Here is a 22,405-nt window from a genome sequence, read left to right as displayed (position 1 = left end):
AAAAAGTACAAGCTAGCTCCAGATTCTTTTTGCAGGTCAATTTCTGTAAATTAGAACATGTCCTTGTCATTTTACCTACACAGACATCACATATCTGAAAGTAATTCAGCCATTTTCTACTGGCAGGATTTCCTTTTTACCTTTATGTGCCCTCCTCTTCATATCTCCCTCTTTTTTACTATCCTAGGAAGCATAACATTTATTTAAAGTAGGAGTTCTTAACCTGGCTTCCCAGGTCTGTGGACCTCATAAAACTCGTTTGTAAAATTGTGTGTCCATTTTTCTGGGGAGAGTCATGGCTCTCATCAGATCCCCAAAGGAATCCCATGCACTGCCCCTCCCACCCACCCACCCCAAAAGATGAAGAACCAGTTATTTGAAGAACATCTTAATCTTGGGCAAAATTTTTCATTTTTATTTATCACAGAGGTAGTGATTTATTTTTCATTCTGGTGGCTAATTTTCTAAGAGTCCAGGCACCCCCAACGTCTCATGTGTAACAGGTAACCTAATGAGTGTGAAAAGCGAGAAAACATTAGAAAGCGGCAGTGGAGGAGAACTAAGGATGGAGGAGCTCCATGACCAACACGAGAGCGATCACCTGTGGATGAGGGGCAAAGACACTGGTTCACAGGCAGGACAGTGGCTGGGCTGCCACCCCACCCTCACCCTCGCCCTTTGGACTTGTGGACGTTGGGGAGGTGGAAGGGCACAGCGCACAGTTGGAGACCTCCTCTCCAACCACTGGCGAAACCCAGTGGGCCGCGGACGCCGGTGCTGGCCGGGCGGCGGCTTCAGCCGGAACACCGCCCCTCCCGGCTGGCCTCGCGCGGGGCACCCTGGGATCCGCGGGGCTGACAGTCGTGCGGCGGGGCGGGGCAGTGTTGCGTCGGCTTCTGCTGGCACGGAGACGCGCCTCTCTGACGTCCAGGATACCCTGAGCCTCTTTCCTCCCAGCCTTTCACCGTTTCGCGCTCTTTGGCGAGTCCCGCCTGTTCCCCCAGGCCGCACCACCCAGAGCCCTCCGTGCCCTCAAGCCCCGCCTCGTACGGAAGCCGAGGCGGAGGGTCAGAATCCGGAAGGAAAACAATCCGGGGAGTGTAAGGTAGCCGGGACCTGCTGCCGGAGGGAGGTGGATCCGGCCAGGAGCGGCCGGGGCGCGGCGTGGGGAGGATGGCCGCAGTGAGCCCACGGAAGACGACTGAACTGAGAAGCAAGACGCTCAGGTGAGGAAGGCGGCTGCGGGCAAGCCGGCCTGTTCCGGGCGGGATCACCCTCTCCTACCCTTTCGGGGCTGCAGATCTGGGGTACAACCAGACTGGGAGAGAAGGGACAGGGCCGGCAGGGCTGAATCTAGTTCAGAGACCCTCCCCGGTTCTCCCAAGGCAATATTGAGGGGGTTGCTTTGGGCCCAAGCCCCGCGCTCCCTCCAAACTCAGGCTGCCAAGCTCGTTCCTATTTAGGCTCCCCTCGCAGGTGTCTCGGTTGGCACCTGGCGGAGACAGCAGTATGGGGCTGTTTGAAGTAAAGACATAACAAGGCATTCTCCTCTCAGCTCTAGAATAGAAATCTTGTTCTTTTGATCAACACATAACATCACGGGGTCTGCTGATCCCTTTGTGATCTCCCGAAATCCGAAATCAGGTTTAGGTAAGATCCGTTAGCGCAGTGATAGAGCCCGGTCCCATGTTTGCTCTTTAACGAAGAACAAAGCTAATCACCAACTTAGTGCAGGTCACGATGCAAGGATTTGCTGCTAATCGTCGAATCTGAGAGTGAGGGCGAGAAATCCCGACTTTTGCGCTCGGTCCATTTAGAGCAGGTTCCTGGGAAAACAAAGAGCCTTGGACTAAAAGGGCTGCTTTCCTTAATCCTCTGTTGGACGGCAGGGGGAGATCGTAAACAAACGAAGTGCAGAATGTCTGGCCTAATGCCTGGGAAGGTGGTTTGTGTATTGTTTTGTTGATGTTCGTAGGGAGGGGCAGGAAGTTGTTTTAAGTCGGCCAAGAATTTCAAGTTGTGGTTTTTAGAACATGGACCTCTAAGAACAGGATCTGGTGGAGAAGAAATGTTTTTGGACATCCTGCCCTTTTCTCCCACTCTCTCAACCCGGTTTCCGCGCTCATTCAAGGTTTTCCTCTGCTGCAGGTCCTCCTCATGGCGTACCTAGGACTCACCTAAGGCCTGGTGGCTGCACCTTGGTCTCTGCAGGTGTTGTAGCCCCTGACTGCTCTGTACTCAGCTGAGTCTGGGGCTTTCTTGGGAGTGTTGCTGCAACTATTGAAGTGTCTCCTTCCCCTGAGCCTCCGATGGGATCCATTGTTATTGAGAGCTGCTGATGTAGTTCTCTTCTTCCCTAGGGCAAATATGAAGCCAAGGTTGAGGATGTTATCCAACCGATGAGTTTTCCCAAAAGAGGGTAGACTCTTTAAGATTTTATTTATTTGACAGACAGCAAGAGAGGAAACACAAGGAGGAGTGGGAGAGGGAGGAGCATACTTCCTACTGAGCAGGGAGCCTGATGCGGGACTCAATCCCAGGACCCCAGGATCCTGACCCGAGCCAAGCTGGAAATAGTTGCCTAATGACTGAGCCACCCAGGTTCCCAAGAGGTTAGAATCTTGAGAGAGATGTTGAGAACCCTGTTATCTTCTGCTTTAGGCTCCCTGAAATGTTTGGCAGAATTGGTTATGCTCCAGGGACCTGCTAGGAAGAAGGAAGGAAGGGAATGCGGTGGTGTTATCTTTGTTATTTTTGAAATGCTCCTGTCTTGTAGTGCTGAGTTCTCTTACAAGGTAAAAACTGAATCTCCAGACTCTTTCTGGTGGTATTAGGAGCCCTGAGGTGTGAATGGCTGGTGAAATGATTAAATTCCTAAGTACCCATCCCACCCCCATCCCTCCCCTTGCCTGACCCTAAAACCTTTGCGCCCACTTTGCAGCCTTTCTTAATGTCAGCAGCACCCGTGCTGCCAGCTGTGGGCAGCTGTGGGCCTGCATGGAGAAGCCAAAACAGGGTGGAAATTTCCTGCTTCAGGAACAGAGTGAAGATGAAGGGCTTTTGTAGTTCAGTGCCCCTGTTCCCACCACCAGGTACAGAAACCCCCGTTTTCCTTCTGGTTGCAGCAGAATTGTGGTGCAGCCATTAGCAGGCCCAGACCCCCGTTCGTCACCTGGAAACAGGTCTAATCCTCCTCCCTCCACGGCTTCCCTTTGCATCTCTTCCACAGCATACATGTCGTGACATGGAACGTGGCTTCTGCAGCACCTCCTCTGGACCTCAGGGATCTTCTGCAGCTGAACAAAGACAACCTGAATCTGGACATGTATGTCATTGGGTAGGTGTCTTCAGTGTCCCTTCCCCCATTCCATTGCTGAGATAGATAAGACCGACCAGTCCAAAGTGGTCCCCACGGGGTACTACTATAACCTGTCCTCCCTCGCTGTGGAGTCTGAAGGCTAGGAGCTTTCAGCCTGCATCAGGACCAGCCAGTGTTTCTTGTCCTGGGTCAGTAATGGCAAGGGGTTGGCAGTCAATGGCCATGGGAGGGCGAGATCATGGTCATGAGTACCCAAGATTTGAAAGTGCCAAGGGCAGTACTGAATGTCTGTGGCAGAAGTACTACCCTCCAGGCCGGGGGGACAGCCTCTGACCTGGGATGGGCAGTTTGCAGGAAATGAACTGTGGGATCATGAGCCTCCTTTCTGACACTGCCTTTGAAGACCCATGGAGCAGTTTCTTCATGGATGTGCTTTCCCCTCTGAGCTTCGTCAAGGTAACTTACAAGTTCATGGGCAGTTGGGAAGTGTGTCTCACCTCCCCTCACTAACCCCCAGTCCTATGGTCTCCCACATGGGCTTTCATGCTGCTTCCATTTATTTAAAGGCCTAAACCTCAGCTGCACCTGGCTTGCTGGGACTCCTGCCTGCTTTGGGTCTTTCCAATGTAGCTGGAGCTGAGCTGGGACCCCAGGAGTTGGTTTAACACCTGGACATTTTTCAGGTTGGGAGAATCTTGGGGGAAGCTCAGCAGGGCTTATTAACACTTCAGTGCCTTTCCACAGTCAGCCTTCAGTCCCTGCTCACATGCCAGGCCTGAAGTCCCTGAGTATAATAGTAACTGCTAATATTTACTGAACGCTTACTTGGTAGTAAGCATTATAAATAAACTCTTTATTTACGTTATTGAGAGGTCTTAACTCCCTTGAAATGCGGGTATTTTACAGGTAAAACCAAGACTCAAAGGTCACACAGGCTGTCTGGGATTTGAATCTAGATCTTTCAAATTTCATAATCCATTTTTTTTCTTTATTGTACTTAGCATGGAATTTATTTTTATTCTATTTATTTATTTATAGAGATTTTCCATTTATTCATTTGAGAGTGATAGAGCAGAGGGGAGGGACAGAGGGAGAGAGAGAAGCAGACTCCTTACTGAACAGGGCACCAGTGCGGAGCTCAATTCCAGGACCCCGGGACCATGACCTGAACCGAAGGCAGATGCTTAACTGACTGAGCCACCCAGGTGCCCCATAACCCGTGTTCTTCACTTGATCTTAGCCAAAAGGCCAAGAAGGGATAATAACCCATGTTCTTAACTATTACATTTTATTGCTGTGCTGGTGATCTGAGGCTGACAGGTATCCCATGGCTAATTGGTATCAGCGGGTGTCCTCTGATCATGAGAGACATGTACCTCAAATTCTCAGGGGCCCAGAGGTTTGGAGAGGGGAGAAAAATGGAGGGAAAATAGTTCTCAGTCTGAAGGACCAGTATTCTTTGGGGAAAGCAGACCACAGGAGAATCCACAGGAAGGCTCTAGCCTGCTGGGTCTTCACCTTTATGTCCTGCACAGCTGAGGCATGAAGCGTAGTACCATTCAAAGCACCCTGCACAAAGCTTCTTGGAAATACCAGAATTCCTCTAGCCCCTTCCTGGGTGACTCATTTATTCAGAATTAATTCTCTTACCCCAGTTTGCTTAATGGTGCTGAGGCAAGAGCTGTGAGTCCTCTTAAGGGCTGAGCCAGGAGGTGGGAATACAAGCTTTGTCCTGCTGCTGAGGCTGGAAAAGGCCAGTTCCCAAGCCTTGCCTCCCTCCAGTTGAAGCTCAGGTCTCTTACTATAGACGTACAGTTAGAGCCTCCGAGAAGGCAGAACCACCTCTCTCCCCACACACTCTGTTCCCAAGACCAGAGGCTTTCCTGCACCCTGGCTAACTGGCAAGGGATTGGTAGAATGGAATCAAGCCAAGGAAATTAGCTCAGCTTGCAGCAGAGACACAAGCCACTCTACCTATTTGGCCTTCCGCGTTTGGGAGGCCTGCCTGAAGGCCTAGCACCCAAAGCAGATGGGTGACTCGCCTTCCCCTAGCCAAAAACTAGGTGAACAGGTAAAGGGGTGAGCCCTGCTTTTGCAGCCTCTTCCTCTGACGGGAGTTTGGCAGTTAGAGGTTGAGAAGCTTGGACCTGACCCCTTTTGTTAGCTCTAGGGCCCCTAGCTCCCTCCCTTTAGCCCCTTCCTTAGCTCCTCCTCCTTCACTTCCTCCGACAGAACTTCCCCTACAAGCCTCCCGCCTTTCCCCACAGCCCCACCCTTTCTCCCAGTCCCAGCCTTTCCTGCCTCCCACCCTCCTCCCCCTCCTTGCTCCTTCACAAAGCGGACTGGTGCTTTCTTTTGGGGTCCCACTGGTCCAGACCTGCTGTGTGGGTCAGGATTAAGCCTGAGAGCTCTTACTGGATCTTTATCAGTTCCTTAGGAGTCCGTTCCATTGGCCTACATGCTCGAGAATGGGAAGCCAAGACCCAGGCTAGAGGGTGCGTTAGGGACACATTTGTAGTAACCTCTATCCAGTGCTAGGTTTTCACGCCTCCTTCACTCAGTCTTGGGTTTGGGGTTCCCCCTGCTTTGACTCCTCTGCTGTGGCAGAGCTCCTGGCCTGTGGGATCAAGTTTCATAATTCCTGGAAGGCCCCAGTACATGCTCCCCACCCGGGGATTTCCTCCTTGGCCTCTGCAACCTCAAGCTCCGGAAACAGCTACTCGGGTGGTAGGTGTAGACAGGCTGAGGCTGAGAGAGAGGGTCACTGGCTACGGCCCTATCCCACCCTGTCTCACAGAGAGCAGGGATTAAAGGGATCCCGGACCTCTAACATTGTGATCCGAGTAGTCTTCCTGGTTCCTTAATCTCCTTGAGCCTCAGCCTTCCATCTGCAGAACAGGGACAGCGGTTCCTTCCAAGGTTGGGGTGAAAGATTAAATGCAGTATGAAGGATCTCTGGAGACGGTGGCTGTTCTTCCTAGCCTGTAAACGCACGTCCACCATGCTTGCTCTCATTGCCTCCACATCGCCTCCATGGAGATCCACTTACCCACAGCGTATAATTATTTGGGGAGCATTTTCTTAATTTTTTTCCACTAAGCGTTATAACGTATACAGAAATTAGATGTATTTTTGGTAGATTTTTATGTGTATATGCTTCATTGTTACCACCAGTCAAGTCAAGGTACAGAATATTTCTTTCTTTCTTTCTTTCTTTTTTTTTTTAAGATTGTATTTATTTATCTGACAGACAGAGATAACAAGTAGGCAGAGAGGCAGGCAGAGAGACTGGGGGAGGCAGGTTCCCCGCTGGGCAGAGAGCACGATGAGGGCCTCGATTCCAGGACCCCAGGATTATGACCTGAGCCAAAGGCAGAGGCTTTAACCCACTGAGCCACCCAGGAGCCCCCAGAATATTTCTAGCACCCTAGAAGCCTCTCATGTTCTCTTCCTGAATTTACTTTTTTTTTTTTTTAAGTAGTCTCCATGTCCAATGTGGGGCTTGAACTCTTGACCGTGAGATCAAGAATTGCAAGCCAGCCAGATGCCCCTCCCTGCATTTACTTTTTAAAAATCTTTAAACCAGGGGTGCCTAGCTGGCTCAGAAGAGCATTGGACACTTGGAGTCATGAGTTTGAACCCCACATTGGTAATAGAGATTACTAAAAAAAAAAATTTTTTTTAAATCCTTAAACCAGCAAAGAATAGCTGTCAGTTAATCCTTCTGGCATCTATGAGATAGATGAGGTAGAGTCCTGGTTTTTCAATGAGCAAATAGACTGAGACTGGGCCCAACAGCAAATACTAGGAGCCCAGGTGGGATCTGAACCCAGATCTGGCTAACTTCCAACAAAGCCAGTGCCCTAAGCCGCTATCCTACATCCGGCCATCCCTCTCTGAGCCCCTAGTGCATGGGGATGGCAGCCTGGAGTGCCCTAAGGACCCATAGAGCATGGTGAGAGGAGTCCCTATGCTGTGTATTACTGGGACTGGAAGGTCGATGCCCTCCTGATGGCAGGGTGCCCTGGCAGCCTTGTCTTCTCGGCCTCCCCTCTGCACCCCGAGCCCAGGAAGAGGCAGTGCCCAGAATGCATCACTCGGCAGCTCAGGGGAGTAAACGCTGAGCCTGGAGCTGAGACACCATCGACCTCAGGGCTAGGCAGGGACTTCCTCGGCCTGTGCAGGGGAACGAATGACCATTGTCCCCCCTCTGCTGTAGGTCTCCAGTGTCCGCATGCAGGGACTCCTCTTACTGTTCTTTGCCAAGCATCAGCATTTGCCCTTTGTCCAGATCCTCTCTACTAAATCCACCCCCACAGGCCTCTTCGGGTACTGGGTAAGGATGGAGTTGTTGTCTGAGTCTCGAACTGGGAGGCCTTCTGCCACTGGGCTGGGAAGGGCTGGACGCTTTAGGGGCGAGCAGATGGAAAAGGGGGTGATGTATATCTGCTCTCCTACCTCTGGGAGCTCAGCACCCTTGGGACCTCAGGCTGGGTGAGCTGGGCTCTTGGATGGGGAGGTCACTCCAGGGAGCTGAGCATCTGGCCCTTGGGAGATCTGGCAGCAGGCCAGATGATCTCCCCTCAGGCTGGAGATGGGAGAGGGGAGGTGGGTCTTACCCAGAGCCACTTCCCACCCTTGTGCCCACTTATCCTGTCAGGGGAACAAAGGGGGCGTCAACATCTGCCTGAAGCTCTATGGCTACTACATCAGCATCGTCAACTGCCACCTGCCCCCTCACATGGCCAACAATGACCAGCGGTTGGAGCACTTTGATCGGATCCTGGAGATGCAAAATTTTGAGGGACAGGATATCCCCAACATCTTGGACCATGAGTGAGTGCGCACTTGTGGACTGCTGCTCCCTGCCCTCGCCCGTACACCAGCCCAGGCTAGCATTCCCCTCAGGCCGGCTGTGTTTCACTCTGGCCCTTTCCCAGCCTCCTCCCTGATGCCCTGGCTCTCCTGTCCAATTTTACCTGCCTGGGGCCTAGGACCCCTTCCCTTCCTGCCGCCCTCCCCTCCGTGTCCTACTTTAGAACTCTGGACTCTTCTGAAGATCCCAGATCGATTACCCCAGGGTTCCTGAGGTCACCCACGGGGAACTGGTTCTCAGCCTTGCCTGGTGGCCCATTGAGGGAGGGGAAGGGAGGGCAAGAGCCTGCTCTATTTGCTACTTGCCCCTGGGGGCTGGTGTCTTTGGCTAAAACAGCCGGGAAGCGGCCACGAGAACAGTTCATCATATGCCAAGTCATCCCCAGCATTGACTCCTCCCAGCTTCCAGCGTCTCACCTGCCCCTTGAGCTCGGCGCTGGAGAAGTGAGCAGGCCTGAGGCCTGTTCCTCCTCCCTTCTCTTACCTTGTCACAACCCTCAGCTGCCTTCTTTTCTCTCTGCAGCCTCATTCTGTGGTTCGGAGACATGAACTTCCGAATTGATGACTTTGGGCTGCATTTTGTCCGGGAATCCATAAAAAATCGGCGTTACAGTGACCTGTGGGAGAAGGATCAGGTATCAAGTGAGGGAAAGGTCCAGAGGGGTGATCTGAGCCTATTGTGGAAGTCCAGCATCAAACATGGGGGGCACTGCTCAGGTCCCTCAGCCTCCTGTTCTCCGTTTCCAGGCCTCTGAAGTCCTTGTTCCCAGGTGGGGAGGAGTTTAACAGGGCTTTGCACCGGGGGCCTGGTCTTCCCCTGGAGGAGCTGCTGGGTGTAATTAAGATAGGGAGCAAGGCCTTCGGCTTACCATGGTTCTGCACTGGGCACCAGCTCTCTTGGATCCCTTTGGTCTTTTCCATCCCCAGGCTTGCTTGCCTCCTGGAGGATGATATACCAGCCCTTTAGGGGAGCCCCAACCTCCCCTCTGATACAAGTTTGCTAGTGACTCCCGGAGAGGTGGAATTCAAAGCCAGGTTCCTATAGTCCCAGGACTGGAAAATGGCAGGCAGCGGCCTCCCCTGGGACTCTGGAATAATGTTTGCTAAAGGATTCTGCTTTCCTGGGGATGGGGGTGGAGTGGGGATGGGCCGCTGAGGCTGTCACTGAGGCAGTGAGGAAGGGAAGTGGTGTTGCTTGACTCCTGGCCTACCTCAGTGGCATGTGCAATCCCTCGAATGGAGTGTGTGCCAAGCCGCTGGGTCCGGACAACTAGGAGATGGGACTGTGCCTTTCTCTCCAGCTCAGCATCGCCAAGAGACACGATCCACTGCTCCGAGAGTTCCAGGAGGGCCCTCTGCTCTTCCCACCCACCTACAAGTTTGATAAGAACTCCAACAACTATGACACCAGGTGAGGGGGTTCCCCCAGGAGAGGATCAGCCTGCCACTGATTTGGAATTAGCCTGTGAGGAGGAAATGAGGGGCCAGGAGGCCTGGGAAGTCAGGTTGTGTTGGGCTCTGGTGGCAGAGGGAGCTGCCTCAGAATAGAAGTGTTAGGGAAGCAGGAATAGATCCAGCCATCACCTCAGGAGTGGCACCTCCCAGCCGCCTCACGAGGCCCCGACTGTGTGAGCTTCCCAGAGTGTCCTCAGAGAGCAGGAAGGTGCTGGCAAGGATGGGGGTGGGGGTGGGGCGGAAGTGGCTGATTCCTCACTTGGGAAAGACTGCATTTCAGCATTCTGGGAACCCTTGCTTCCACTCCCCCAGGCTTTCTGGTCGTTTCCAGACAGGAGAACAGAAATCTTGACTCAGCCAGTTACGGGCTCAGGTGCCCCTGCCCCAGCTGGGAGTGGATCAGGTACTACATAGGAAGGTGAAGTAGTTGTCGTCAGTGGAGGAGTTTCTGGGGAACCATGTAGGAACAGTGCATCTAGTCGTTAAAAATACAGCTCTGCCACCGATCAGCTGCACGTCCTCGGATAAGATATTTAAACCTCAATTTGATCATCTATAAAATGGGGATGATATTAGTATCCAGCTCATGGGGTTGAGGATTGAATGAGACCTTGCATGTGCTCAGCCCCAGTGCCTGGCACCGGGTAAGCATCATGACAACTGCCGTGGTCGGATTCACGTCTTAGGGTAGTAGTTGTACTAAATACCTCTTTAAGAAGCTGAGAAGGGGGGGCGCCTGGGTGGCTCGGTGGGTTAAGGCCTCTGCCTTCAGCTCGGGTCATGATCTCAGGGTCCTGGGATCGAGCCCCGCATCGGGCTCTCTGCTCAACATGGAGCCTGCTTCCCTTCCTCTCTCTCTCTCTGCCTGCCTCTCTGCCTGCTTGTGATCTCTGTCTGTCAAGTAAATGAATAAAATCTTAAAAAAAAAAAAAAAAAAAAAGAAGCTGAGAAGGGGCCAGGTAACCACCCAGACTTGCGGCTTAGGCAGAGGGTCAAGAGCAGCTCCAGCCTGAAGTTCCCAGCCCAATTTGGCAAGGACTCCCATCTCTGAAGACAGAGAGGAGCCCTGTCCGTGTCACAGGGTTTTTGTCTCACCTTCCTCTACTCCTATTAGCAAGACTGTCTTATGAGGGAGGCGGGAAGTGCCTCCAGGGCAGAGCCTCTAGAATGTGGGGAGTGAACAGGTGTCTCCCCAGCTGGGCCGGGCTGAGAAGTAGGACAGCCCTGTGCTGGCAGTGGTATGGCCGAGCCACAGTGTCCCCTCCAAGGAAGGGGTGGGGGGGGGGGGAGAGGCGTTTTGGGAGCATGGAGCAAGATGTGCTGGGGTCATGGCCTGGGAAGCACACACAAGAGGCCATGAACCCTGGAAACAGAGCCTAGCCTGGGCCACAGAGCAGGCCAGAAAGGAGGGAAGAGGGCAGGTTCCAGCTGGCCAGCTGGCCTGGGGCCACAGCTGTAGGGAGACTGCCAGTCTCTCCAGCCATCCATTGGAGGTGAGACCTATCTTGGACGTTGTGAGGCCTCAGTGGGATGGGCCTGGACCTTGGCAGCTGGGACCTTCTACTGACAGACTTTCAATCCCCTCTTGCTAGCAGGGAGAGAGCTGCTGGCAGGCCATGTGGCCGGGGGTCCCTTTGCTCCCACCCCCAGGTAAGGTAGGGAAAGCACCAGGAGACTGGAAGTCCTCACAGACAGCCGAGTGTTGGCTAGGCTGGGATCAGCAGGTACTGAAATTGGGTACAGAGGCTCCGAGATGTTAAAGGACTTCCCCAGGAGACTTAACTAGTAATGGCAGAGCTGGAGCTGAGATCCGACTCTACTCTGTGGCCCCCAGTGCTTCGGTCTAGCCCACAGCACCTCCAGATTCGCAGCCAGTCTTGCCAACAGCAGCAAAAGGGCGGGCAGGATGGGGACAGCGAAGGCTTGCAAAGAAGGAGGCAGGTACTTATTTCCACACAGTCGATACAGTCCACATTGTGATTGACATCGCTGGGTCACTTACCGTGTGCCTGTGTGGCCAGACTGTTCTTCATCCTTGAAAACTCAGCTCAGACATCATCACTGTTAGAAAGCCTTCCCTCACCCTTCCCCATCTCACTGAGAGTTTTCTCCTGCCCATACGCTTCCCGAAAGCATTGCACACGCCATGCTTCCACTGCTGCTTTCAAGACACAGTGGGCTTTTCCTGTTGTACTACGAATGCCCAGAGAGACTGGATCTGACCTATGACCAACTCTGGTGTGTAGCATAGTGCCCGGCATTTGTTTGAATCAGGAGCCCAGGAGGACAGAAGGAAAAGATAAGTTCTTTAAGGTGCAACCAGTCTATTAGAGGGATCCACCCATAGCAAGAAATCCAAGTAAGCACTATCAAGTCCAGGAGTTGGTTAGTAGAAGGTTCTAGAACTCTGGAAGTGTCAAAGGAGGTTGAGTGAATGGTAAAGAGGCGGGCAGCTGAAGCCAGGAGGAGTCAGTCAGAGCTGCTGTCAAGGAAACAGCGGGGTCCAGCAGAGAGAAGGGCAGACATTCCGGTCAGTCAGCAACACTGATGAGAGGCACCTTGAGAAGAGCCTGACCGGCTGTACAAAGTGACCGTGAGTGACTTGTGTGCACGGCACGGTACACATCAGCTTTGCCCAGCCATAGCAACATCCCTGAGCCAAGATGTCTTGAGAAAAGAGGCCAGCTCCATTACAGGGGAGGCTGAACAGGCTCAGAGCAGGAAATCCTGTTAAAGTCAGGGATTGCCGTAGGGTTTTGTTAACGGTTGACATGAGCCTGGTCAGCCTCTCCACTGGGCAATGAGCAGAGGATCTTATGATCAATCTAGTCAAGACTCCTGTCCAGAGTTCAGTAAGTCTTTTCCGAAGGGAAAAGTTCATTTCAGACTGTTTCAGACCCAGAAATGGAACATATCACTAGGGGTCAGTAAATTGGCTCAATGTTCTTGGCTCTTAAAGAAACATTTGCAGAGCTAGTTGGTTTGAATTTGTCTAAAGTAAGGACATACTAATCTCCAGAAACAATTCTTGTACTCAGTCACAACCATTCAGCCAAAAAGCCTAAGTGAGGTCTGGTTCTGGTAAGCATTCGAGGAGACAGTTCATTGCTGGGAATTGGCCACGTTGGTGTGCAGTGGAAGGAACGTGGACTTCATAGACATAGGCAAGCATCCGACTTCTGCCTGGACAGGGTGGCCTCTGAACTTCAGTGTCTTGTAGTGGAGGGAGAATGTGACCTGTAACAGTCTCCCAAGGCCAAGAGGATCAGGACAGTCCATGCAACACCTATCACAGGGTCAAATGAACAGAAGGATCCCATGTTTCACAATTATTATTAGAAATGGAGAACTGGATGGGGGAGGGCCTATGGGGGGGACGTAGTTGGTTAAGCATTCAACTCTTGGTTTTAGTTCAGGCCATGATCTCAGGGTTCTGGGATCAAGCCCCAAGTCGGGGCTTGAGTGTGCTTGGGTTTCTTTCTCCCTCTGCCCCTCCCCGCTGCACTCTCTCTCCCTCTCTCTAAAATAAATATATAAATATTTTAAAAGATTTTTATTTATTTATTTGACAGAGAGATACAGAGAGAGCACAAAGAGAGCAGCAGGCAGAGGGAGAGAGAGAAGCAGGCCCTCCACTGAGCAGGGAGCCCAATGCGGGGCTCAATCCCAGGACCCTGGGATCATGACCCAAGCCGAAGGCAGAACCATAACCGACTAAACCACCCCTTTCTTTTAAGAAAGAAGTGAAGAACTGGGGGAATATATGTAATATTTAATTCGTACACACACATTTATTTATTTTTAAGTAGGTTCCATGCCCAACATGAGGCCTGAACTCATGACCTGAGATTGAGAGGCACACGCTCTACCAACTGAGCCAGCCAGGCAGCTCAATTTGTACACATTTAACTTGTTTCTTGCCTTTTTTTTTTTGCCAGACAAGTTCCTCGAGGACCTTGTCAGTCCCATTTTTCAGCTCCCCAGTTGCCCAGCATATAATAAGGGCACGGTAAATCTTCACTGAAAGACTGAAGTGTACAGGAGCCCAGTGATAAGCCTGGGCAGGCCCTGGAAAAGGAGGAAAGGAAGACAGGCTGAGAGGTACTGAGGAGGAAGGAGAGACAGGCTGTGGTCAGGACTTGCAGAGGATCCTGAAGTGACAGCTAGTCACCATAATAGGGAAGTTGGGGAGGGAGAATGCTTTGAAAGGGAAAATGGTCCATTTGTGTGGATCATTCCCAAGTTTAAGCATGGCTAGGTACTGAATGTCCAAGGTGGGTTCGGAGATTGTGTCTGTCATCCCTGGAGTGGAAATAGCATATTCTGATGTGCTCTGAGCACTCCTCAGAAGAGTAGAAGGTTGAGACAACCCCGGGAGCCCCAAACAGATGTGGCTGAGCCGGTTAGCACCTCTCAACCACTCCCTTAACACACCTTAACTTGTTTAATCCTCATTACGACTCTGAAGCGAAGTACTGCCGTCACCCCCATCTGAGAGCTGAAGCTGAGGCTGGGAGAAGTGAAGTCACTTGCCCAGGGGCACATAGCTTTCTCTCTCTCTCTCTTTTTCAAACTATATTACCAGTTAATTATAAAATGATACAATTCAGGAACAGGCAGAGGGAAGAGAGGCCTAGGGCCAGGTGTGGAGAGAGGGCGAGGAGCCTCTGTGCCCTCTGAGCCCGCCTCTCTCCACGTCACGTGTTGACCAGCCAGAACCACAGAGCTCTTCCTTAACAGGGCAGGACCTCCCCCCAAATCCTGGTGTCTGATCGTGGAATCAGACTGTACCAGCGAGACAGCATTCTGCCTCTTGCTAGAAGACTATATTGCTGTTGAATTGACAACAGTACGTCAGAAATGTTTATTTAAAATAGTAAGTGGGGGGGTGCCTGGGTGGCTCAGTGGGTTAAGCCTCTGCCTTCGGCTCAGGTCATGATCCCAGAGTCCTGGGATCGAGCCCCGCATCAGGCTCTCTGCTTGCCAGGGAGCCTGCTTCCCTTCCTCTCTCTCTGCCTACTTGTGATCTCTGTCTGTCAAATAAATAAATAAAATCTTTAAAAAAAAAAAAATCAAATTGTAAGTGGAGGGGTGCCTGGGTGGCTCAGTAGGTTAAGCCTCTGCCTTTGGCTCAGGTCATGATCTCAGGGTCCTGGGATTGAGCCCCACATTGGGCTCTCTGCTCAGCAGGAAGCCTGCTTCCCTCTCTCGCTCTGCCTGCTGCTCTGCCCACTTGTGATCTCTCTCTTTCTGTCAAATAAATAAATCAAATAAAATAGTTGGGGCGCCTGGGTGGCTCAGTGGGTTAAAGCCTCTGCCTCTAGCTCGGGTCACGATCCCGGGAGCCTGGGATCAAGCTCTCTGCTCGGCGGGGAGCCTACTTCCCCCTCTCTCTGCCTGTCTGTCTGCCTACTTGTGATCTCTGTCAAATAAATAAAATCTTTAAAAAAAAAATAATTAAAATAAAATAAAATAGTAAGTGGAAGCACCTGGATGGCTCAGGTCATGATCCCAGGATCCTCGGATCCAGACCCGCATCAGACTCCCTGCTCAGCGGGGAGCCTGCTTCTCCCTCTCCCTCTGCTGCTCCCCCTGCTTGCACGCACTGTCAAATAAATAAATAAAATCTTTAAATAAAATAAAATAGTGAATCAAACAGAAGACAAAAAATAGACTTGCAACCTGGTTATCAGCATCTTAAAGTGTGTATGTTAGGATTAGATGGGCATTTCTGAGGAGAGAGGTCGAGCTTGGGGTTTTCGTGAGCTTAGGTTCCATGAGCAGTCAGGCCAGCTAAGTGCCAGGCTGTGTACTAAGACTGAGGCTGCGCAGGACATCTCGAGAGCCAGTGCTTGCCTTCCAAGCTCACACACAGACCAGTATGCCAACTGAAAACGACAGCACTGCATAGCATAATAGGGAAAACACTGGTGCAAAATGCTTTGGAAGCAGAAAGTAGAGCTCAAAGACGGCTTTCTGACAAAGGCAGCATTGCAACTGGGCCTCTCCCTGTGAAGACGGGTGTTCCAGGCAGCACAGACTGCAAGAGTAAAGGTCTGGAGGCCAGAGAGCCCCTAGTAGGCGGGTCTGGGACAGTGGTGGGAGACAGTGTAGGACAGGGGTGTCAAGCTCCTAGAAAACTGTGCTTGGAGACTTGAGCTTTATTCTGGAGGCAGTGAAGACTCCTGAAGGGTTTTATTTTTATTTATTTATTTGTATTTATTTGACAGAGATCACAAGTAGGCAGAGAGGCAGGCAGAGAGAGAGAGAAGCAGGCTCCCTGCTGAGCAGAGAGCCCGATGCGGGACTGGATCCCAGGACCCTGAGATCATGCCTTAGCCGAAGGCAGCGGCTTAACCCACTGAGCCACCCAGGCGCCCCTCCTGAAAGGTTTTAGAACAGGAACCATCTGACTAGGCTTTACTACTCTGAGTTCTTTTAAAATCAAGGGGGAGGAACCCAGAACAGCAACTGCCCCCACCCCCACTCCAGGACTTGGGCCCTGCTCCATCCTTGGAGGGCAAGGCCTGGTCTTAGAGAACCGCTGCTGATCTTAGAGAACAGTCCTTTAGCTCCCTGGGCACCTCTTGCCTGTTTTGGGCAACTGCAGTTACCTAGGGGAGGAAAGCACTCCTGTCTGCAAGGGCTGTACAGTCTCAGGGCTTCACAGAGAAGCCAGTAAGCAAAGAACAGGCCAGAGGGGTCTCAGTTGACTCTTGAGAACAAAGAGTCACAATAGCCAGTGATTACAGAGAGCTTATTTTGTATCAGGCACGGTGCTAAAGATTTTGTGTGCTTTATCTCATTTAATCGTGTCAGCAGACCTGTGCGGTAACTATTATTACCTTCATTTTACGGATGAGGAAGTGGAGGCTGAGAGGGCGTGGCCTGGTCATGAAGAGCTTGTGCCATCTGGTCACGCTGCCTGGCCTTGAATCCTGACTCCACCACTCAGTCACTGTGTGACTTCTGGAAAGTTCCTTCCCCGCTGAGTCTCGATTTCTCCACCTGAGAGAGGGCGACAGGCGGTATTGACGGGGGGGCACACAGGGAGCGTCCCCAAGTACTTCCCTTTCCTTTTCTGAGGTTCCACCGGTAGTGAGAGGGAAGCCAAATTCCAGCTTACCTCTTAACTCCAAAATCCGAACCTCAGCTTCTCTGGTCTGCTGCTTTTGTTCTAGAAGTCAGGAAAGCTTTGGAGTGGAATGTTTCTGAATCACAATCGGATTCATAAAAACGTAGACTAGACTGAAGGTCTTTGGCGGAGTCTGACGAAGACCAGTCGGCTTCTGGTTCTCTCGGGCCCCCTCTTGCCGGCTGCCATGCCACACTCCCACTGTGGCCCAGAGGTCTCATGGCCACTGAGAGGCCCTGGTGTTGAGGGCTCCAGCAGGCCTGCTGGGGGTACCTTCTTGCTGTCCTGCCAACCCTTCTCTCCGCATTCTTTCTCCCCCAGTGAGAAAAAACGCAAGCCTGCTTGGACCGACCGTATCCTGTGGAGGTTGAAGCGGCAGCCCCAGGCCAACCCCCAAACCCAGAGGCCGCCAGCCCCCCACTTCTGCCTGTCTCTGAGGAGCTATGTCAGCCACATGATGTACTGTGTCAGTGACCATAAACCTGTGACAAGCACCTTTGACTTGGAGGTGAATTTCTAGGCTGCCTGGCCCTTGACCGAGCACCTGCTGGGCCGCCTCCCAACCCCCCCAGCCCTGGATTCTAATGTGAGCACGTCTCCCAGGGGAGGCCTCTAGGTAGGAGGACACCACTGCCTCTCCTCCCAGGTCAGGTATCCCAGCTCTTAGAAGCTGTTGAGGGCTCTGTCAAAAACAGGCTCAGACCCTTTGTGAATGGGTTTCCATTTCCTCTTGGTACTGTCCCTTGGGGCTAGTGGGTTCCATTATGCTTATTACCTCCTGTGTGAAGTAGCACTTCCTTCTATTTGTCCTAAATCTACCCGGATCAGGTTGCAAAGGGAGCTTCCTCCATCCTTGGATCTTGCCATCAAATGACCACGGCACTGTTGACCTCCTCTGAGACCTGCAGGGTGTTGGGTGTTGTCCTCCCAACACCACAGCCTTCATTTCTCATGGCTGGTTTGTCTGTCTGTATACCATTGTGGCCCTCCACATGCCTACAGCTGCTCTCCCCAGAACTACCGCCCTACTTTGGGTCAGGAACCCTGGAGGCCTGAGAGTAGCTATCTGACTTCCTTTTTCTTTTTCTAAAGATTTTATTTATTTATTTGACAGAGAGAGATCACAAGTAGATAGAAAGGCAGGCAGAGAGAGAGAGAGAGAGGGAAGCAGGCTCCCTGCCGAGCAGAGAGCCCGATGCGGGACTCGATCCCAGGACCCTGAGATCATGACCTGAGCCGAAGGCAGCGGCTTAACCCACTGAGCCACCCAGGCACCCCTGACTTCCTTTTTAAACCTGTCAGCAACTGCCCCCTTCTCCCCTACCCTCTCCCCTCAGCACTTGGCTCTCTGCTTGGTTACCCACTGGGCCCCTAGCCCCATCCTCCCTGGCAGGGCCAGCCTACCCCCACAAGCCTTTGGCCCTTTCTCCTTCCATTGGGCCAGTCAAAGTCTAATACTTTCTCGGGGCTGCCTAGTGGAGTTCTGTGCCCATCCCCGTGTGTGCCCCTCTTCCCCCTCACTGCAAGTTCACAGTTCACAGCAAGAACATTAGCCTCAGAGGAAAGATGATGCTGTGGGATTTCAACCCCTTTCCCACCTCTATGTAGCTGAAGCCTTTGGTGTCTACCCCACCGATCACCCTGATGCCTGAGGGGCTGTGGACCATGGAGAACGACATGTTGATCAGCTACTCCTTGACCCCAGACTTTCCCAGCAGCCCCTGGGACTGGATTGGACTATACAAGGTGACGTGGTGGGCAAGATGTGCTATCGGCCATTCCCCCCCCCCCCCCCCGGTTTATCCCTCCTGGGGGCTCACGGGAGCTGAAGAGCTCAGTCTCACGGAGACTGAAGAGCTCGTGCCCATCTCCCACAGGGGTCCTTGCCTACCTACAGGCTGGCGGTGAAGGAGGGGGGCGTGTCCAGTACAATGGCCAGGCCGAAGCATCTTCTCCTTGGCACTTGTCACAGGTGCCGTGTCCTCCCAGACCACTGACTGCCCAATCCCCTCTCCCACAGGTGGGGCTGCGCCACATTAATGACTACGTGTCCTATGTCTGGGTCAGGGACAACCAGGTCTCCTTCAGCGATGGGCTGAGCCAGGTACCTGCCTGCTTCCCTGAGATAGGTATACCACGTCTCCCAACGCGAGGGCTTGCCTGGGCACTACTCTGTCTTTTGGAAGGAACAGAGGGTGGGATAACTTGTTACTGAGAGCTGGGTGGGGCCCTGGGCCGGGGAGCTGACCCCATTCCTCTCCATCCTCCCCACCAGGTTTACTTCAATACTAGCGACATCCCTGAGACCGAGGGCCAGTTTCTCCTCTGTTACTATAGCAACAGTCTGCATTCTGTGGTGGGGATAAGCAAACCCTTCAAGGTATGCTGGTGTGGGGAGGGGACTTGAGCCCCTGCTCGGTTCTTCATTGCCATGGGCCTGGGAATCCACTTGGGCCGTGGAGCTGCCTGCACTGGAGAAGGGGAGTGATAGAAAGACACAGAGCAAAATCTGCTCTCCCCCTCCCCCACCCATTCTGCTCACTGCTGTTTTCTCCCTGTAGATCCAGCCTGGCTCCTTCTTGGCGGAGGACCCACTGGGTGAATCCCAACCACACATCTGAGCCTGGATGAGAGTGGATCCAGGGCGGAGGCCAGAACTGGCAGCCAGCTCTGCCCACCACTGCCAGGAGCACCAGGGGCCAGGCCCAGCCCCCAGAGGAGGTAGCAGGTATCCTCCACCTCCCAGGGGGAGCTCTAGCCACACTCCTTGGCTCTCTCCGGTCCAGATCTCTAGAACTGGCCCCTTAAATACAGGTTTTTGTTGCTGAGATACACGTGAAATCAACCAATTTGTCAACACGGAAGACCTGGGACAGACCCCTGGATGTGGGAAGGACCCTCCAGCCTATATCTCGTTTCTCGATTTTCCCCACACACACTCCTAGTCCTGCCCAAGCAGGCCTGCCAGGCACATGCCCCATCTGGCACAGGCCTGCATTCTTGTCACGCCATCCTGGGCCTCAGGCTGCCTGGGAGGGGGAGATGCTCACATTTGCACAGGCCCCATAGACTGCTTGGCACAAGCAGCCTGGATTCCGGGAGTCTTGGCATCTCGTTGCCCATCCCCCTGGGGGACGGGCAGAGGGTGTGGGATCCCTGCTTTTGGCAAAAGCAGTTAGACTAAGTGGGCAGGATGAAGGGCCCCTCCACCCAGGCTCTTAGTAAGTGTTGTGGGCAGGAGCCTGACCCATGGAGTCTGATGCAGAAGTTCACGGCCTGAGCAAAGGATTGGCCCCAGATTGGTTTGTGCTGGTGGGTCAGGCTCCATGCCCTAACCTGCCCTCCTGTGAAGGGTTGGCAGGTGGTAGAGGAGCTGTGGCCACAGACTTTTCCAGGGGCTTTCTTGCCCAGTGAAGCTCATCTGCTCCTTCCCACCCTCACCTGCAGTCACTGGCCAGGAAGCCGCCCTCTCTCTAGACTGCCCTAGCACCTGAGGCAGAGGCAGGCAGAGAAGAGAGCCAGAATCCAGTCATTTTGGAGAATCTGGCCTTGAAGGTCTTCTGAGAGCATTCTCTGGGTGCTGTGTGGGCACTCAGTCCCACTCCTGCCACTTGCCTCCAGCCACTGGTGATTCAACGGCCCTTCTCCCAGGAGAAGACACCTCAGGGAGCCTGCTCTGTGACGGTCACATCCATCCTCTGACCTGAGACTGAGGGACACTCCAGTCACTCTGTGATCCATACTCCAACCTGGGAGCTGTGTGTACCATCAAGAACTGTCCCCCTGGCTTCTAGTGGCCCATGGCTGTGTTCTGTGTCTGTTGTATTGGGGGATAATTAGAAACATGGCTTTTACACTTGTGTGTGGCTCCGTGATTGGGGGGGCTGGTGGTGGTCTGACTCCATGCCCTTGCTAAGCTCTAGGACGAGGGCCCTGTAGATCGAGACTAGAGTTCTGTGTCGGAGAGTGACAGATGTTGCCTGGATGGGAATGGGATGGGTCCCAGGATGGCGGCCCTCTGGGTCCCTGGCACAGTTGGGGCGAGCCTCCTATGCTCTCAGGCACTTCATTTACCTTGCCGTGAACTCGAATGGGATTCTGGGAACTGCTGACTTTCAGAAAAGGCACTCTGTGTTCACTGGTTCATCCCTCCTTACCGACATTCCTTCACCTTAGCCTTGAGCCTTGGTCCCAGCTCAAGCTATCCAAAAATGTCACCATCTTTTTCTTCCCTTGAGCCTCCTGCCCCAAGGTCTCCAACGGTAATCTCTGTCCCCGCCCCAACACACACACACCAGAGGGCCCCGTGACCGCTCACACTTGCCCACCTCTCACCTTCTCACCTGCACAAGCCTCATGGGCGCTGCCACGTGGCACCTGTCACTTGGCAGATGGCAGCCACAGCTCAGAGTGGCGGCCTGGTCCATCCCAAGTTACACAGGCAGCTGTGGTGTCATGCAGGACCAGAAACACAGGGATGAGATCAAGACCTGGACTTGAATCCGAGCTACACTTCTCCCCACGTAGGAATCCTGGTTGTCTGTAAAATACAAATAGTGTATGCATTTCCAAGATCATTGTGAGAGAACAGTTGGAAGAACAACTGAAGCAACAACATCCTATCTCCTTATTCTGATCCATGTAGCCCCGGCGCTCGATCTCAGGGACCACTGCCCCCACCTGCTGCTCATGGAACATGCCTGTCTGTGCCCATCTCTGCCCTTCCCCCTTAAATCTTCACACACCCCTACCCCTGCCTCCTGTTGGGGGGGCCCCTCTGGGCCTGGGAGGGGCGAGTCCAGCAGTGATTGAGAGGCCGGGAAGGGGAAGGGGGAGTGTTCTGCCTCCTCTTGGCCCCAGTCAGGATATGGCCGCTCTGGGCCCAGCCCTGACCCGCTGGGTGGAAACAGGAAATGTGTGAGACTTGGTGTGCACTGGGTCTCTGCGCCTGACTCCACAGCTGATAAGGGCCATTGTGTGGCCACCGGGGATGAGCCTGCCCTAGATAGATGTGCTTCTTAGAGGAAGGAAGGAAGCTTTGCTGGCCTTTCCTGGGCGGGGGGATGCTGTGGGGAGGGAAGGAAAGGGTGCCCCAGGGGAAGGTGCTTGACCAGGGGGCTGTCAGGGCTGGCATTAGCCTATTGCACCCTCCCCCACCCCCCACAGGCCAGTGTCTCCCTCTTTTCCTTATCCTCTTCCCCTTCTTACTTCCTATAAGGAATGGCTGAAGACCTGAGGCCTCAGTCCCAGGCCAGGAAAGTGTCAGCCGTGATTTAGCAACAGTAAGGATAGGAAACAGGAACATTTGGGATGAGGGACCTCTGAGGGTACTGTGGAAAAGTAAGAAACCAACAGGCCTTAAGGCCGCCTAGAGCCGGGGAGTTCGGTCCTCCTGAGCATTAAAGGCTCTGGGGGAGGCTGGGACAGGGGCTTCCTCACGGTGCCTTCCTGCCTCTCCGGCTAAACTCTGCCCAACATAGCCAACCCCAGCAGCTCTGTGGGGCTCACCCGCTGTTGTGGGGGGAAGGAGGCCAGCTGGGGAGACAGGCCTGAAGGACAGTGGCTACTGACGGATCTTGTTGGCTTTCGGGTAGGATGTGCCTTTTGGTTGGGGGAGCACC

At 53.1% G+C, this 22,405-nt stretch overlaps 1 protein-coding gene and 1 non-coding gene across 13 annotated transcripts; one reads left to right on the top strand and one right to left on the bottom strand.

Annotated features, from left to right (window-relative positions):
• The first annotated feature begins 48 nt into the window (after positions 1 to 48).
• On the top strand, positions 49 to 20,644 carry INPP5K (inositol polyphosphate-5-phosphatase K). Of its 12 annotated transcripts, XM_045985984.1 has the most exons (15): positions 49 to 1,226; positions 2,149 to 2,211; positions 2,662 to 2,795; positions 2,942 to 3,092; positions 3,230 to 3,337; positions 3,674 to 3,775; positions 7,539 to 7,655; positions 7,980 to 8,155; positions 8,718 to 8,829; positions 9,496 to 9,605; positions 17,106 to 17,292; positions 18,393 to 18,530; positions 18,805 to 18,888; positions 19,060 to 19,164; positions 19,346 to 20,644. In XM_045985984.1, the coding sequence occupies exons 5-15, from the start codon at positions 3,245 to 3,247 to the stop codon at positions 19,403 to 19,405; spliced, it is 1,284 nt and encodes a 427-aa protein (XP_045841940.1). In that variant the 5' UTR covers positions 49 to 1,226; positions 2,149 to 2,211; positions 2,662 to 2,795; positions 2,942 to 3,092; positions 3,230 to 3,244; the 3' UTR covers positions 19,406 to 20,644. The 12 variants fall into 12 exon arrangements, 10 of the variants coding, with proteins under 10 accessions (XP_045841940.1, XP_045841939.1, XP_045841938.1 ...); XM_045985983.1 differs by lacking the exon at positions 2,662 to 2,795; XR_006815980.1 differs by lacking the exons at positions 2,149 to 2,211; positions 2,662 to 2,795; positions 2,942 to 3,092 and having other exon boundaries at positions 3,667 to 3,775; positions 19,346 to 19,512; positions 19,599 to 20,644.
• Positions 13,465 to 13,536, bottom strand: TRNAE-CUC. Its single transcript has one exon. It is a non-coding gene; the product is annotated as a tRNA-Glu (tRNA).
• Positions 20,645 to 22,405: the final 1,761 nt, after the last annotated feature.

This window comes from Meles meles, chromosome 18 (assembly GCF_922984935.1).
Source record: "Meles meles chromosome 18, mMelMel3.1 paternal haplotype, whole genome shotgun sequence".
NCBI lineage: Eukaryota > Metazoa > Chordata > Mammalia > Carnivora > Mustelidae > Meles > Meles meles.
The sequence above is the reverse complement of the archived record's forward strand: the minus strand, read 5'-3'. Positions and strand labels throughout refer to the sequence as shown.

What these genes read in the sequence shown, in the direction of transcription:
- INPP5K (XM_045985980.1), top strand. Translation starts at nt 1,174, where the DNA reads ATGGCCGCAGTGAGCCCACGGAAGACGACTGAACTGAGAAGCAAGACG. An exon ending in ACCTGTGGGAGAAGGATCAG is followed by an intron (nt 8,830 to 9,495) that starts GTATCAAGTGAG and finishes CTTTCTCTCCAG; the next exon opens with CTCAGCATCGCCAAGAGACA. An exon ending in CAAGCACCTTTGACTTGGAG is followed by an intron (nt 17,293 to 18,392) that starts GTGAATTTCTAG and finishes ACCTCTATGTAG; the next exon opens with CTGAAGCCTTTGGTGTCTAC.